The 18,071-nt window shown below is 42.6% G+C and overlaps 2 protein-coding genes across 3 annotated transcripts in view; one reads left to right on the plus strand and one right to left on the minus strand.

Annotated features, from left to right (window-relative positions):
* Positions 1 to 4,845, minus strand: part of METTL25 (methyltransferase like 25) — a 35,465-nt gene extending 30,620 nt beyond the window's left edge. For both annotated transcript variants that reach the window (XM_078858888.1, XM_078858887.1), the window contains exon 1: positions 4,236 to 4,845. In XM_078858888.1, coding sequence (XP_078715014.1) covers positions 4,236 to 4,485 — 250 coding nt within the window. In that variant the 5' untranslated portion in view covers positions 4,486 to 4,845. The remainder of the gene's footprint in view (positions 1 to 4,235) is intronic.
* Positions 4,220 to 18,071, plus strand: part of LOC144933782 (alpha-1,3-mannosyl-glycoprotein 4-beta-N-acetylglucosaminyltransferase C-like) — a 29,248-nt gene continuing 15,396 nt past the window's right edge. Inside the window, exons 1-2 of the mRNA XM_078858889.1 lie at positions 4,220 to 4,338; positions 11,363 to 11,426. The gene's annotated coding sequence lies outside the window, so the exon portion shown is untranslated. The remainder of the gene's footprint in view (positions 4,339 to 11,362; positions 11,427 to 18,071) is intronic.

An 18,071-nucleotide genomic window follows, 5' to 3' on the forward strand; every position in this document is an offset into this window, starting at 1 on the left:
AGATCGGCAAAAGAGACCAGCACAAAAATGCCTATTATTGCAAATAAAAGCACAAAGTTTTTTTTTACGTTATTACTGGACAGCTGCAGGGATAATCAAAATTAGAATACAGTATGTATTTATCCTGGAGAAATCCGATGAGCTATTAAGCTATTTTTCATAGACAGATGCCCAGTAGGGGAGGGTCAGAAAGTTACAACAATTAATACAAAAAAACTAAAGGAGTGCAAAGTACAGGAAAGATAAGCAATTCACAATAAATAAATAAATTTCCATTTTACCATGTAAAGCCCACTGGGCTATTCTTTTTCAGAAGCGACCTGGCCACAAATGATAGCTTTACCAAGTACGCTTATCATATGGAAATTTATAGCAGCCAAATACTCTCAACCCACGTTTCGAACATGTCACTGGTGCCTTGGCAAGCATCGTAAACACTTGGGCTTTTTCCAGCTACAGTATTCATTTGCAAAATGTGGCTTAGAAACCCCAGTGGTGGATACTTAAAAGAGGGCAGGTGTAAATAATTAACATGTTAATGTATCGCGCATGTACATGCCTGGCACCAGCCCTCTTAGGAATTCAGCCATGCTGCAGGATAGAGAAAGTAATTTCAAAGCCCTACTTGTAATGCGCTCTCTGTGTGGGTTTTCCATTTACCATGCAAATGAAATGCAATCGAAGTTGATTGAGTACAGTGTTATTTTTTAAGGATGATGTGTTCCTATTAGAGTACTGTTTGTGTTTATGTTTCATTGGTGTGTACGTATTGATGTAATGTACACGTGTAGGATTGTGGTGGCAGTGTGTTTACATTTTTTCTACACATTTCCTTTAAAATATATTTCAGAATTTTGTTTTTGCAAGTTTTATTCTAATCTGAAAATGTAACTATAATGTACATCATTTCCCCCATAACAAGCCCTAAGTCTCATAACCAATTTCCAGAAGGCTCTTGCTTTATAAGGATATTTGACCAATTCATTAACGAGCATGTTTTGGTTATATGCAAAAACATGAGTACCCAGAGAAATCACAAGCATAATAGGTTAACACTCAAACTTCACGGAAATAGGCAGCTGACTAATTGGGTGCAATGCCTCTTATACAGATACCTCCTTGTCTTTGAACATGTGTCTTAACATGCATAATCTCAGTGTGATCCACCAACCCTTCCTTCAAACCACTACAGCACCTGACCACAGCCCAGTGTGATTGATGTCTTGTATTCATATCAAAATCAAATAGTTTTCTTCACAACTTCTTTATTCAATTTGATTCAGCATCCATAAGCTTGAATACAAATTTTTTATTAAAAGCAAATTTTAAGATAGACAGCATATTGTACAGTACTGACATGTGCTTACACATTTTCTGCATCCCAGTGCAGTACTTTGAGACTGAAAGCTACATAGAGAACTGTTGACCTTGTCCCATGTTTAAATCAGTTGTAAGAACCAAGTGAACGTTCACTGGGAGAACATTTTTCAAGGTGCCCTACATAAATGCCGTCAACAAATAAGTATTAAAGCTTTCGTGACTGCAGGAATTCATATTATTTGAGCCTTTCGGTAAAAGTCACGTAGATAGGTTTAAAGAAAATAACAAAAAATAACAAAAAACTACGTCGTTTTCCAACGGTTTTACTTAACTTGATTCCTGTGTGGTCAAATCTTGTAATCACAATTTAGTCTACTTCCTGGTGTCCAATCAATTCCACATTTTGCACACGTACTCAGATCCGGTGAGAATGCATGCCTGTATCAAAACCGGCATAAATTAATCAACTAATTCGCTACTTTAAAGCGATTTACATTTTGGTATGGACGCCTTATTAATTATATACTTTTGTGTAGATCAAAAACGCCGTGGTCCCTAAACTCACGAATCGCCTCGCCCAAGATGCAGGCGCCGTGCGTCTCAGGCGTGCCTGCTCCGTGTGAACGAGTTACCATCACTCCACACATACAAAAAGCAGTACATTAAAGATTCATTTATAAAATAACCAATTATTTCAAGTAAGCGTTGATGTGGGAGCAGGTGCCGCATCATTGACGTACTTCTCGAGGGTGAGTTAAACGAAGTTGTGAATAAAACCGTTGTTTAAAACAAAATTGCTATTTTATTTTATTCGAACCTATCTACGTGACTTTACCGAAAGACCCAAAGAACATAACAGTATTAAAATGCAAATAGCCAACAGTAACATTCAATAATTTTGTCTTATACTGAACAATGTCAGATGGAGCCAATGGTATATTTGGTTGTTTCTTGCAGCATTTTCCAATTAATATATTGCCTTAAAATATCCACGTCTCATTTGTCTCAAAGAGCTCTCACTCGGTTACATGACTTTGGATTAATTAACACTGAGATGCATTAATTCATCAGTATACAGCCCTTGGCTTGGTTTAAAATGCAGATTATATTTAAAGCGACGCTTGTTATCGAGGAAAGCCTCACCGAGTCTCATGACTTTGTTTTAGTAGAGTCCTGTCAAGTTTTCACAGTCGGGGGACATGATGGCTATGTGTTATATATTCAAGTTGAGTAATTTGCGGGTAATATTTCAAAAATTACCAAATTTGGACGACGACGTCAAACACGCAATGGCCTACTCTTGCTTAATAATAGTAATAAAACATCGTGCACTATAATGTAAGTACATTCCACATTTCAATTGCTTTGAATTAAAGTGGCTATTAATAAGTGAGCTCAATGCCAATTATGGATTGAGCCTACTATATTTGCTTTCCTTTGGAGTGGTAGTTGTATGTATGTTGAACTTCTTTCGCACCGTACGTGACCAACCGTGCTAATCGGAGGTGTGATTCATTTGAATTTATGCCCACCAACAGAAATATCTCACTCCTGCCTGCACATTTCCCCCATAAGGCAATTATCTGGTGCATTCCGATTGGGACTTTGGGTTGTCACACAAAACAAATAGACACAAAAGAGCATATGTATACACAATACACACACGCGCGTAATAAAGCGCGTAATAAAATACCCGTACGGGGATTACAAACTACACAATCATATTAAAATAATGACCGAAATAATTACAAATCCTGCCCTGCAACATTTTGGCCCTTATTAATTGGAATTCTCAAATTCATGCTTTAACAAAACCCCACCAGCCTCAGCGGTCAAAACGTGACCAATTTGTAAACGAATGAATCACAATAAATAACACTTAAGAAAGGCACCAATTGCTCAACGAAACACAATAAATTGCACTTCAAACACGTGCTTTAACTAACTAGTCCTGTGTTCATGAAACAACAATGTAGTCGTAGTAACAATTAAAACTCTAAATATGCTCGCGCGCAAAACCGGACCGCAATAACCAATGATCTGCACAATGAAAACGATGACCGATATTTACAGCGAAATAAATAGAAGCACAATAAATGAACGACTCACAAATTTAAACCAACTTGATTTGCATCCGAGCATCATCAAACGAACGAAGCGCCCATGGCCATGATGCCCATGAATTGCAAATTAGACCGAATGGCACCGTGAGTGAGCGAATTGCATCTGCGATCCATTGTCCAATCGATCCCTTAAATGCCTCCTCGTCTGCTCGACCCCCGTGCCCTCTCCCCTCTACCGCTGCCCTATCTCTCCCCTGCTGCTTCCTATAAGAAGGCCGACGCGCGCAGGGGGAAGCAGAACTCGACTCAATCACGCAGAGCGACGATGCAATTGCAACCCGAACAGCGACAGTGAGATTCTTGGGATTCAGTGAAAATGCTTGAGGCTCAGCAAACCAAGCGAAAGTGGTGGTGGTAGGTGATAAGAGGCAGCGGACATAAATAAAGTACGATCAGGTAAGCATTCGTGGTTGTGGTGATTATCATGGATTGTGGTGGTACAGAAGGTAGTTGTGGTGGTCATGGTGACAAAAGAGTACATGTGGCGATATTACATCGTTGGTGAGGGTTATGTAATGGATACTGGGTGCTGATAGGGCGACAGGAGGCAGTCGTGGTAGGAGACTGGACGGTGGGTAGAGGCGACAGTGCTGGTGGCAATGCAGGACAGGGGTGGTGGTGGTGGACAGTTGATGTGGTGATACACGACTGGTGATAGGAATGCAGTGGTGTGTGGTTCACACGCAGACTGCTTAGGTAACCGTACTGTTGTAGTAGTGACAGGAAGTCGTGGTGGTTAGTCATAGTAGCCTGCAACATTGACGTGTGAATGAATGAGCGGCTCCTCGTTACCTCCTCCACCTTCACTCGGAGTCTCCGCTTGCCCGAGATTCCTCCCCTTCGAATCTCGCCGCAGCAGCAGCTGCTGCACCGCCCGGGGCTCTGCGTCTCCCAGGTATGACCTCCACAGCCCCCTGCTGTAAAACTCCACCGTGTGCGCCTCGGACACACTCAGGTGCCGCGACACGAAGGCCCACGATCGACTCAAAGCCGCCTTTGTCTGCTGAAGCATCGGCAGCCGAGTCTCTCCGCTCTCGGACATCGTCGCCCGAACCCCCAACCCGGCTGTATGCCGCGGGAGGCCTACGTACAGGCTCCGGCGGGATTTCTAGGAATGGTGTGTGACCGCACGCTATGGGTAAACATGGGATCTGCCTCTAATACGGCGGTTAAGACCTTTGCTGATTTCGCACAGCGGCTGCGGGAGCAGTGGGTTAAGGTGTTGCGGTTGTTTTGATCTGAAACGTTTTGACAACTGAGGCTGGTGAGGTTTTGTTAAAGTTCGCGCGCGTTTCTTGCCGGGGTCGCCGTTGACAACTCTGCGGCGCACGAGGGGGGCGGGGCCACGTGGAGCAGCTGCGTGGTGACGTCACGCAGGGGAGGAGTCCCGGAGCACGAGAAACTCCACGTGGGGGGTGGACCGGGTCGAGCGTGCCATGTGGTGTTGTGCGGGATGTGGCGCGGGTTACCTGTAATGACCTGTTCAGAGCGTTAGTCGCACTGCTAGTTGGTAATATTGCGTTGGCAGTGGTGAACAAGCACCATCAACAAAAAGACTGGACACATTTGTCACTAACACTAACCATGAAAATATATATCTCGTAGGCGACATTTTTGACAATGACCCTTCATATCACATTAAATCGATGTCTGCTATGAAGGACTATTTCCTGAAACGTCAACTGAAATATTTTACGTATTAAATGTTTTTATTTAAGGCAGTGTTTTTGCATAAAATTACATACTCATGCATTGATCCTTTTCTTTTTGGCTTAGGCCACGTCGTGTTATGTCAAAATTCTTGTCACCCCTCAACCAGCTGACAAGGTTGTCACGTTTAGAAGTGTGCCAATGTATTGATCAAATTCTGACCAATAAAGTTCACGGATGCCCTCAGACTTTTTTATGACTAAATTTAACATGAACATACGACGTTTCCCTTAAGCTACTTTGAGCTTCACCTAGCGAGCTCAGAAATCGAGTGGCCTTTGACATTACAAACTGTCAAACGGCATGTGGCCTAAAACAAACATTATTTGGCGCTGTTGCTTTGGCAGAAGTGCACAGGCGCAGATAACATAACTCAACAATCAGCAATAAAATATCTATATGATCGGTAACGTTTCAGGCAGTGGTCGTGATTTGTTTTATTTTATATTATTTTATTTCTACCTACGTGACTTTACCGAAAGAACTAAATGTGACTAAGTTGTTGTTTGTGCATGGAGCAACCATGTTTTTCTTATGGAGGTTCACACCTGACTTTTTCACTTGTGTGCCTATATCTCAGAACTTTGCTACATATTTGCCATTACATAATGTCACTCTCCAGAGCCTCGAAAGGTTTTATGGGATAAGTTTTTATTTTGGACAATTAAGATTATCATAATTATTTGCAATGTATTTAAGATCCTGTCTTACAACATATTTGTCCTCTGTTTTTGCTGACTGTACAGACAAGAGAGCGGTTTAATACATGCCCTTCTGTCTTGTAAGCATATTAAATGCACATAAAATGTGGCACATGGATTTAATGGTGGTGGAAAACTACTCTGATGGTCAAGGCAATATTGATTTGATGCTTTCGTGACTGCAGGAATTCATACTCTTTGGTTCTTTAGGTAAAGTCACGTAGGTAGAAAAAATAATAGATCACGACGTTTTGATCACCACACAAGCAATCGTCTTCTCCCACCTGAAGACGATTGCTTGTGTGGCGATCGACACGTCGTGATCTATTATTGTTTCTACCTACATAACTTTACCGAAAGAACCAAAGAGTATAGAGAAAGGCAATATTCTCATACGCTGTTCAACTCCTTCAAGCCTCACATTGTTGGAACACTTATTGTACGCAAATGGATACTGATACATTGTCCCCCAGAATGTTGTACTGTGACAATGCAATGTGCGGTCTTTGGACACCACATATCAAAAAAATAATGTGTTATTGCCCTTATGTCCACAAAGCAAGTTGCACGTATACAATAAAGCATTTCTTGTTTCTGCATCAGCATTTCTTAATGGGAAACCAAAATACTGAATCGATACCTACTGAGAGAAATAGGATAATTGATGACAAAGCCAACAAGTCATCATTAGGGGTCATATTGATTCCCTAATTGTTGGTGGCTGAAGTGGTATAATATACCACATATCCCATACCAACGGCACATCAAGTAAAGATTTTATTTATTCACATTCACCAGTCTTTCCTTATCAACAGTCCAAAATAAAACACCACAGACTATATGTAGAGTACTATATTTAGCATTAAATTCGAAAACTGGATCAAGATTAAATATTATACAAATGTCGGTGAGAACGTTAGCAAAATAGGTCAAGAATAAGCAGATGCTGTATAAACCATGTATTTGTACAGCCCATTTGTTTTTATCCATTGCTGGATGAGGGCTTCCTCACAACTTGCGGGCCGTGAGAAATTTGACTAATTTTGCCCACGGTGGTTGATGTGTGTTGGTGGGAGTGGGGGCCCTGCAGAACATTGTCGTTTGCTGCACTACCCACAACGCCTGTTGCAGATGTATCTTGCACACGGTGGTTTTTCATCCAAGCGCAACCCTACTTGGCTTATATATTTGACAATATTTGGTACACTGGGTTATTTGGTCACAGGCATAAGCCATCTACTGTAATAATTTTATATAAAGCCAACAGTACAGTGGTGGGAGCTAAAGTCCTGCATTTCGGGCCAGGTACCTGTGGGAACCTGCGCGTCTGGTCGAAACGCAGCCACTGTAATGGCTTGTAGTTCGGGTCATGTCTGGTGACTCACGGGTGACCCGCACACTTTCTAGATGAACATTTTCTATAGATTGGACAGTACTACATTTCATACTGTTTTTGGATAGTGCTCGCAGCGTCCGAGTGCGCGTGTTGGAGCCGAAGTGAATACGTGGTCGAGTTGATGGCTTACCAGACCTGTAAGATCTTGACTTAAAGCTTTCGGTGAAGTCGCGTAGATATCTACACGACTTTACCGAAAGACCCAAAGAGCAGACCTTTAAGCTTAATTTAACTTTTTTTACCACTTTTTTTATGTCGACTGATGAGGTAAAACAAATGTCAGAGCAAGGTTTATATTGTGTGGAGGATACATCTTTTGATGGGTAAATCAGAATTTGACAAGAACTTGAAGCGGGGACATTTTCAAATGAATTTTCATAAAGCACAACTTTCTACACTAATTGCTACATAACAAGCCACTCTGTAGATATATGTACTAGCAGAGTCGACAATGTGTGCTAGGCATGGTTATATATTGTTTTATTTGTGGTTAACTCTTTAAAATTCATATTTATGATCAGATTTTTTTTTTTTGGTAGTTGGTGCTTTAAAACTGCTGGAATCGTCTAAGTATCCAATTGGAGGTATAAAAAATGTGCAAGATCGGGTTGCAGGTCTAATAAAAGTGGGTCGCGTCGTGGGTAAGTTGGCAATGCTAAAATGGGTTGGTCGGGTCGGGTAATCATAGGTGAAAAAAGAATATTATCGCAGGACTAGAAGGTTTTACAATGTTACATGCAATATAAAATTGGTAAATTGTAATACATGTCAATATGGAAATATGTAGACTTAACGGAGGTTAATTACAGACACCTGTTAAACATGAGAGGAACCACCAATCGAATGTATGGTAAAATAAATATGCAATATGCCTCCTTCATATCTGTTCCTCGATATAAAAAATAAAATGCGTGTTTAACACCCCAAGAGCGCACATAATCTTCCAAAAGTGTAATTTCAGCAGCACTGGTTCAACACAAGCAAGTAGTATGTATGTATGCATTTTGAACTTGGCACGGTACGTTGTCGACCGTGTTAATCGGAAATGTGAAGATTAAGAAGGTAGTGTTTCTAAAGAGTGAAGAGTAAGTCGGAGCAAGTTGTGAAGAATGCATACTTCACTTGTCTGCAAATACTTTTTGGAACATTACATTGTGGCAAAGCCTCAACAGACTTTTGCTAACCATATGATCCAGACTGTTAAAATTGCATTCCTATCGTTTTATTTAAAAGGATAGCCAAATTGGCTCGTGTTGAAATTTAAAGCGCACGTAACTTTTTACGAAATTGTCACATGGGTCCCAGAACGTTATGCATTTGGACTGCATGAAGCGTTCACATTGAAAAGTAATGCTGGATCACATGGATCTAGTTTAACTGAGCATGACCAGCCAACAATGTGTTCTGAAAAAGTATGTGTCACATGCCGCCTCGCTCAGGATCATGCTTTGGTAGCATTGCTGCTCAGAGATCACAAGGTTAATGTCAACTGGATAATACCCATGCTGAATGTGAAATGAGACGCTGTTTGCGAAGATGAGAAAAATAAACTTGGTTTTCTATGGCGCAATTTGCTCAAGGCGTTTTACATGAAGCGTAAATTACGGAGAAAGCTTTTAAAAACAGGTGAGTTTTAAGATGTGATTTAAAAGGGTAACAGACACAGATTCCCAAATGGACTGAAGAAGGAAATTCCACAATGGCAGAGCCTAGCTGCAAAAAGCTCTGTCTCATAGAACAAATGCTGGTCTTTAGATTAACGAGTAGACCAGAATCAGCAGATCTTAGTTTTCTCAGTGGTATATAAAGCTTAAGCAGATCGGCGAGATTTCGGAACCACCTCCCTTTAATGCCTTAAACGTGAGAAGAATAACCTTGAAAACGATTCTGTACTTTATAGGGAGCCAGTGCAGGGAAGAAAGAGTAATACGGTCACACGATTTACATTTAAAATCTGGGCAACTGCGTTTGTAGTCTATTTAAAACACTTTTAGAAACGCCAGCAAGGAAGGCATTGCAGTAATCCTACCTTGATTAAATGAAGGCATGCACCAGCCTCTCTACATTAGGAAGGAACTGCATAGGGTCTTAGTTGAGCTTTGTTGCGTGAATGGGAAAAAAATGCGTTTTGGGTAATTATACATACGTGGGCCTCATTTCAAACTGGGGTCTCCGATAACTCCCAAGTTTCTGGCCTCGGATGAAGACTGGATTACAGTTCCCTCTATGGCCATACTAAAACCATATAATTTACACTTGATATGGAGAGCCCAACAAGAAAAATATCTTCCAGGAAGTTTGCTCCGTCAAATTGATTCAACTGTAATATGAGGGTGCTATGTCAAAACATTTTTTGTGCTCAAGGAGACTCAGAATTTGCTTTAAGAAAAAGGTCGTCAAGTGAAAATGTGTCCATTCTCAAGCAGGTGTTAGGCAGTGATCATCTCTATTGTTGACCATGAGCCAGTCGACAGTGGCCTGGACTTGAATGGGGAAAGAGTGTCGAAAGGATGAATGACTGGGGGGAAGACTTCAAGGTCATTTGGGAAGTGGTTTAGAAGGTGACCTCCCACTGCAGTGTTCTTCACTAATTTTGAAGGGGGGGGGGTACTTTCGTGAATAAGACATCAATGTGAGGGCCGTCACACTGCCTGCATGGGGTATTTTCACATTTGTATATTGTCGGGGGCCGCACTAAAGGCCACCAGGGGACGCCAGTGGCCCGCGGGCCTTGCAATGAAGAACACCTGTCCCCACTGCTTCGACAGAAGGCCTTGGTTGTCGGAGAGGAAAGTGCATGGAGGGAATATTGCGATGGCAGAAAAGAGGCAGAGGCAAGTCCATGGAGGCTCTTGAAGATGTTGGTGAGAGTAATATTGACTTGATCTGGGGTTTAATTTGTTGTCGGGAGAGGAATTGGAGGACAGTCTGTTCTCCTGCAACGTGGTAGTTGCATTCCTGAAGAACACCACTTTATGGAAAAATATTCTTGTAATAAACTATATATAATACGGGGTAAAGCACAGCTTGTGATAATGAGAGATGCGTATGCAGGCTGAACAAAGACTGAGGCGTCTGGGTAGCATCTGAAAGCATCCAGCAGCATCCCACCTTGTGCGTTGCCGAGGTGGCCATACAACCGCTTATTCCTACTCACGCGATGTCGTTCTTATCATTCAATCGCATTATATCCAATTCTCATCCACGTTATAGAAAAAAACGTGCTTCCTAATACATCACGTTATATCCAATTCGCGTTATGAACGCACACTCTTCAATAGCGATTGGGTCAAGGCAAAGCGTCCTCCTGCTCCAATGAGGAATAGTTGCTCAGATCTGTACGTGTGTTGAACTCCTTCGCATTGTACATAGCTAAGCGTACTCATCGGAGGTGCAGGAATCTCGATTGTTTGCTCGTCGGTTGCCCAGGCGTCTTGACTTATATATATTAACACAATTGGTGTTGCTTTAGGTTTTAGGGTTGATGGTTGATTCAACCTACATGATTATTTTAGTAAAACAAATGTTTAGCCAATTGCTGTACTTTAACCATTTTTAAAGTGAGCGCTACTGCACTCATGTACTGTTTATATGCATAAGTACAAACATCAAAACTTCTAGTACTTGAGTACCATATGAAATTATGATAGTAATTAGCTGGAACAAACTTACATTTTAACACGTAGGTGGTGGCGGGTTTAACGACACATATATTTACGCGATCTAACCCAAGAAACCTCTTATGGATACTGTTATATGTACCTTTGCTATTTCAGAAAAAGTCATAAGTGGCTGGCCTGTGTACTATGTACAATATTCATCACAAATCGTGCACTTTTCTGTTTTTATTCGATGGACTGTTTTTCTTCCAAAGAGACAGGTCAATAGTTACCTGTACTGTAATCCGTTAATAATTTGACACCTTTTATGACCCCAGCAATAAATTGACTTCCAGTGTAGTTTCTAGAACGCGGTCTTATCTGCGACAGTTTTTTTTTATGTAAATATTTAACCGTGTAACGTCTGCTGAATGGCTGGCAACATCGTCACGCGCACTTCGGTCTGAAAGAATGGTGTGGCTTTGTCTCTCATCTGCGCGTTTCTTTGTATAGAGGAATGAATAAAAGCCCAGCGTTTTCCAAAGGACTCGTTCGTCAAAGAATCGTTTTCTAAAAGGTGAATACACACTACATGTTTTACTTTACTTTTTTTGTTGTACTTGCACATTAATTCTGGAGGAATTGGTTTACTTGCACGTCATGGACCTTGTTAACTTGCTTATGGAGATGCGTCAAAGCTGTTTCCGGTTCATTCGGTTGTCTAAAAGTAAGCATTGTGAAATACTGCTTTAAGGAAATGCAACTTATTAATGTTGTACAGCGCATCAAAGCTTTTTTTTGTATTATCAGCCAGCTAGGTTTACAGACAACATCGCAAGATTGTTTAGCTGTGTAACATAAATTAAAATATAAAAAATATCACATTCATAATGCTTCCTACTTTTTGTGTAGCATTTCTACTGCAATGTCTAGCTTTTGACGTGGTATTTAAACACATTGCTGCGGAGGGAGCTGGTAGGAACGTTGGGTTGCTCGGTCAATGGCCAGGGTCAACGGCGGCGTGGTGTATTCCGCAAATATGCCCGACCGAGGGCGGGCACAAGCCGGCGTGAGTAGGTTAAACGTTGAGTTTTATAAGGGCACCACGGGGTGACCAGCCCCTCCCCACCCAGCCCCACCCCTTACACCCCCCCACCCAGCCCAGCCCCTCCCCACCCAGCCCCTCCCCACCCAGCCCCTCCCTCCCCACCCAGCCCCTCCCTGCACGACGGACGGACACAATAATCCCCTGTGGGCTGGTGGAACCAGTGGGCTCCTACCAGTAAAAAAATAGTACATTTGTAATAACACGCTGGAGACGGCTTGTAGAATCGGTCCTTTTATTTCACTTCTTTGCAGTTCACAAACAATCCCCGTTGCTGGCAGGCAACGGGAAGTGGGCAGACAGCCACCAGAGACACACCACCACGTGGCACCCGGAGCCCCACTCGCGCGTGGCCTCTCTCCCCTTATGTAATGCCTGGGTCACGTGGTACACTCCAGCCAATCCTCAATAGCCTGCGCCGAATGTTCCAGATCCCCCATCAACTCCCGGGACCACGCCCCTGACTTGTCTTCCCATTGGCTGAGGCCAAGACCAGCGAAACCAATCACCTAGCTGACATCCCGTGATCACGCCGAGGCCATGCTCCCAGGCTCTCCCCCCATTGGTTGTAAAGCGGGACCGGCAAAGCCGATCACCATGTGAATCCGACATAGGCTCCTATTACACATTATTTCCACTAATCTACGATACTTTGTGATGTCCTTGTGCCCGATTACACTGCTGTATAAATTCATCAACCTTAGGCAACTCTAAATTAATTCAAATTTTATGCATGTCGGTGGGTTGGTTGTTGTGGATATACAGTGAGGGAAAAAAGTATTTGATCCCCTGCTGATTTTGTACATTTGCCCACTGACAAAGAAATGATCACTCTATAATTTAATGGTAGGTTTATTTGAACGGTGAGAGACAGAATAACAACAAAAAAATCCTGAAAAACGCATGTAAAAATTTGTATACATTTTAATGAGGGAAATAAGTATTTGACCCCTCTGCAAAACATGACTTAGTACTTGGTGGCAAAACCCTTGTTGGCAATCACAGAGGTCAGACGTTTCTTCTAGTTGGCCACCAGGTTTGCACACATCTCAGGAGGGATTTTGTCCCACTCCTCTTTGCAGATCTTCTACAAGTCATTAAGGTTTCGAGGCTGACGTTTGGCAACTCGAACCTTCAGCTCCCTCCACAGATTTTCTATGGGATTAAGGTCTGGAGACTGGCTAGGCCACTCCAGGACCTTAATGTGCTTCTTCTTGAGCCACTCCTTTGTTGCCTTGGCCGTGTGTTTTGGGTCATTGTCATGCTGGAATACCCATCCACGACCCATTTTCAATGCCCTGGCTGAGGGAAGGAGGTTCTCACCCAAGATTTGACGGTACATGGCCCCGTCCATCGTCCCTTTGATGCGGTGAAGTTGTCCTGTCCCCTTAGCAGAAAAACACCCCCAAAGCATAATGTTTCCACCTCCATGTTTGACGGTGGGGATGGTGTTCTTGTGTTCATAGGCAGCATTCCTCCTCCTCCAAATACGGCGAGTTGAGTTGATGTCAAAGAGTTCAATTTTGGTCTCATCTGACCACAACACTTTCACCCAGTTGTCCTCTGAATCATTCAGATGTTCATTGGAAAACTTCAGACGGGCATGTATATGTGCTTTCTTGAGCAGGGGGACCTTGCGGGTGCTGCACGATTTCAGTCCTTCACGGCGTAGTGTGTTACCAACTGTTTTCTTGGTGACTATGGTCCCAGCTGCCTTGAGATCATTGACAAGATCCTCCCGTGTAGTTCTGGGCTGATTCCTCACCGTTCTCATGATCATTGCAACTCCACGAGGTGAGATCTTGAATGGAGCCCCAGGCCGAGGGAGATTGACAGTTCTTTTGTGTTTCTTCCATTTGCGAATAATCACACCAACTGTTGTCACCTTCTCACCAAGCTGCTTGGCGATGGTCTTGTAGCCCATTCCAGCCTTGTGTAGGTCTACAATCTTGTCCCTGACATCCTTGGAGAGCTCTTTGGTCTTGGCCATGGTGGAGAGTTTGGAATCTGATTGATTGATTGCTTCTGTGAACAGGTCTCTTTTATACAGGTAACAAGCTGAGATTAGGAGCACTCCCTTTAAGAGTGTGCTCCTAATCTCAGCTCATTACCTGTATAAAAGACACATGGGAGCCAGAAATCTTTCTGATTGAGAGGGGGTCAAATACTTATTTCCCTCATTAAAATGCAAATCAATTTATAAAAAAAATTAACGTGCGTTTTTTTGGATTTTGTTGTTGTTATTCTGTCTCTCACTGTCCAAATAATTTAAATTATAGACTGATAATTTCTTTGTCAGTGGGCAAACGTACAAAATCAGCAGGGGATCTAATATTTTTTTCCCTCACTGTATGGGGCAATTTGCTTTTCGATGAATCACCCCAAAGAGTGTAAATCTGTAAAAGCCCAAAGTTGTTATTGTCCATTGCGAAAATTATGACAGCCCTTGCTCTTGACAGCTGGAAATTGAAAGCTGGATTAAATACTTGGACTAAAAGCTTGAATGACAGCTGCAAGAGGCAGTTTTGCATTATGAGCAATCTGTTAAATTTGATTCTTTGTGAAAATGTTTCTTAGAAATTACATGTGATGACATAAGTAGATAAATAGTTGAAATTATTTACCCGATGGGTTTTTTCTCGCTGCAGGACCTAAAAGTAGCTGAACAAATTATATGAACAGGTAAATTAAACATTTAAAAATGTTTTTATGTGATATGATGCATGTTTATTACATTATATGGCAGTAATGGTGAGGAATTGAAACAATGATTGTGGAAAGTTTTGTACTGCATTGTTGCATATGTAATGTAGTAACTCGGCGGGAGACGACTTCACGGGTAACACACTCTTTATTTTCAAACTTGGTTACAGGTGACTAACACCTACTTTGTATCTCGGGTGACAACCACCCACTTAGCTACTTGGCGACTAACGCCCACTGAGCTACTCGGATGACCAACATCCACTTAGTACTCGGGTGACAAACACCCACTTAGCTACTTGGCGACTAACGCCCACTGAGCTACTCGGATGACCAACATCCACTTAGTACTCGGGTGACAAACACCCACTTAGCTACTTGGCGACTAACGCCCACTGAGCTACTCGGATGACCAACATCCTCTTAGCTACTTGGCGACTAACGCCACTGAGCTACTCGGATGACCAACATCCACTTAGTACTCGGGTGACAAACACCCACTTAGCTACTTGGCGACTAACGCCCACTGAGCTACTCGGATGACCAACATCCACTTAGCTACTCGGCGACTAACGCCACTGAGCTACTCGGATGACCAACATCCACTTAGCTACTCGGCGACTAACGCCACTGAGCTACTCGGCTTCACTAGGTCTTCAGCTCCGTCTTCGGGTCTTCAACTGGGTAACTCTCCCCGAGTGCTCTCGCGCGTCCCCCTTTATACCCCACCTGCGGACGTCGCTGCGAGCCCCCACTTATTCGACCAATCGCCGGGCGCTGGCTACGATCCTCTTTTCCCACATCTCATCGTGCCTCACCACTCACTCCGCGCCGCCCCGTCATCTGTCACTCCCGGCGCGCGCGTCCACACCACGCCCACAACGCGTGCCCAACCCCGCACCCCGCGCCGCCCCGTGATCCATCACTGTCACAGTCGGCGCACGTCAATACCACCACTACACATACATTCAATACATTTACAGCCCTGGGTCAGTCCACTGCTGGATGATGATTGTGTCATGAGGCTTGATAATAAACCACCTTACTGATCTGTGCGGTTGTTGCCCAGAACTGGTTCAGATATAAATTGCCACTATCAGCTGAGGCTCGGAATTGAATTCAGGTCGTTCGGTTCATAGTGCCATGCACAATAAATGTGTTCCACTGCTGCTGCCATACCGTATAGAGCATATAGCAACACTATTATGCAATATCCCATAGATTTTCGGCATCCAAAAATAATGTTATGCCAATATGTAATGACCACTGCACAGTACTTACGTTTCCACAGCTTGCTTAAATGGGGGGCATTATTTTAGTTTTGTAATAGGTACCTTAAGAGCCTTACAGTGCTGCACTTTTACATTCCCAAAGCAAAGGAGTTGTAACTGAATAGGTGTATTGAGGTATAGAGTACAGTGCTTGTCACAAGTGTATCTCTGCTCTTATAACAAAGCAAGTTGGCAGAGTAGGGGGCACAGATGGTGTATCGACCAGTCAAGCCATGGCACCTGGGTCTGTCTCATGACCTGCCAGCAGGCCCTAACGTGCACATCGCCTGGCCACTTAGTGATGAATGGCGGTTGTTGTTTATAAGTATGGGGTAATATCTGTTGTGTCTGAGTCCATTGCTGAATTGCATAGTGAAACACAAACCCACACTTTGCAACCATTGTACAGACCATTTCCATCTACATATCGTGATCACATGCTTCCGGCTGCAAAGCCAGGCATTTGCTTTCGTGGTTGAGCGTTCGGATAAACTTGTTCCCAGTTTTGTGGTTGGAGTGCTCAACTTATAACCGTGGGATTTGCATATCAGGGCTGCCAACAGCAGTGAAAGATTCCTTGTTACTCATTTTTCTCAGGAAACACTAACTTGAACATGAACACTGTTCTATAGTTCGTTCTGTAAAGTCGCGTAGATAGAAAAAAGTACAATAACAGGTCCCTGCGGGGTGGGCTGGTAGGAACGAATAACCAAAGAATAACAGGTCCCTGCGGGGTGGGCTGGTAGGAACGAATAACCAAAGAATATAAAGATCATGTATTATTACACTTGTTTAGCCAGGAAAGCCTCACTGAGTGTAAAGGTTTTTGTAGTGTCCTGCCAAGTGTTTGCAGTAGGGGGCGATGTTGCTACACCTAATCGGACGATACGAAGGGAGAGTTTGAGGCCTAGTTCTAGGCTTTAGGCCTAGCTGTAGGCTTGAGGCCGCTGTGAGTTAATTTTTAATTGAAATGTTTTAATTATTAATGTAAAAGCTTTAAATGTAAATGTTTCTATTTAAAAAACATCAGGGAATGTAACATTGCTAAACATTAACTCCCTTTCACACACGCGGGGGTACGATACGAAGGGAGAGGTTGAGGCCTAGTTCTAGGCTTTAGGCCTAGCTGTAGGCTTTAGGCCGCTGTGAGTTAAATTTTAATTTAAATGTTTTAATTAAAAGCTATCTCAGGGAATTATAAGGGAATCTTACACTTGTTTAGCCAGGAAAGCGTCACTGAGTCTAAAGGTTTTTTTTTAATTAAAAGCTATCTCAGGGAATTATAAAATAAGGGAATGTTACACTTGTTTAGCCAGGAAAGCGTCACTGAGTCTAAAAGTTTTTGTAGGGTCCTGCCAAGTGTTTGCAGTAGGGGGCGATGTTGTTACACCTAATCGGACGATACGAAGGGAGAGTTTGAGGCCTAATTCTAGGCTTTAGGCCTAGCTGTAGGCTTTAGGCCGCTGTGAGTTAATTTTTAATTTAAATGTTTTAATTATTTATGTAAAAGCTTTAAATGTAAATGTTTCTATTTAAAAAAAACATCAGGGAATGTAACATTGTTAAACATTAACTCCCTTTCACACACGCGGGGGTACGATACGAAGGGAGAGTTTGAGGCCTAGTTCTAGGCTTTAGGCCTAGCTGTAGGCTTTAGGCCGCTGTGAGTTAATTTTTAATTTAAATGTTTTTATTAAAAGCTATCTCAGGGAATTATAAGGGAATGTTACACTTGTTTAGCCAGGAAAGCGTCACTGAGTCTAAAGGTTTTTGTAGGGTCCTGCCAAGTGTTTGCAGTAGGGGGCGATGTTGCTACACGGACGGACGGACGGACGGACGATATAATCTATTGTAGGCTGGTTCACTTCGTTCCTACCAGTAAAAGTAAACAAATTAACACACGCAGTAAGAACGTTCTTTTGTGCAGGATAAGCATTCATGCACCTTGCAAACGCTACGTGTAAACATCAATGTGTTTGATTAACCTCACAATATATTTTCACTGCTACCTACAGTTTATCTTCTGCCAGCCTTGCTGAGGGAGACCCTTTTAACCTTTAGTTATTTTAATCCCTGGCAGATGTATTAACCTGGAAAAGTTATTAGTTTATTAATGTTATTATTTGTATGGTAAAGTATAATG

The sequence above is a fragment of the Lampetra fluviatilis genome, chromosome 8 (genome assembly GCF_964198595.1).
Source record: "Lampetra fluviatilis chromosome 8, kcLamFluv1.1, whole genome shotgun sequence".
In the NCBI taxonomy this organism is placed as follows: Eukaryota; Metazoa; Chordata; class Hyperoartia; order Petromyzontiformes; family Petromyzontidae; genus Lampetra; species Lampetra fluviatilis.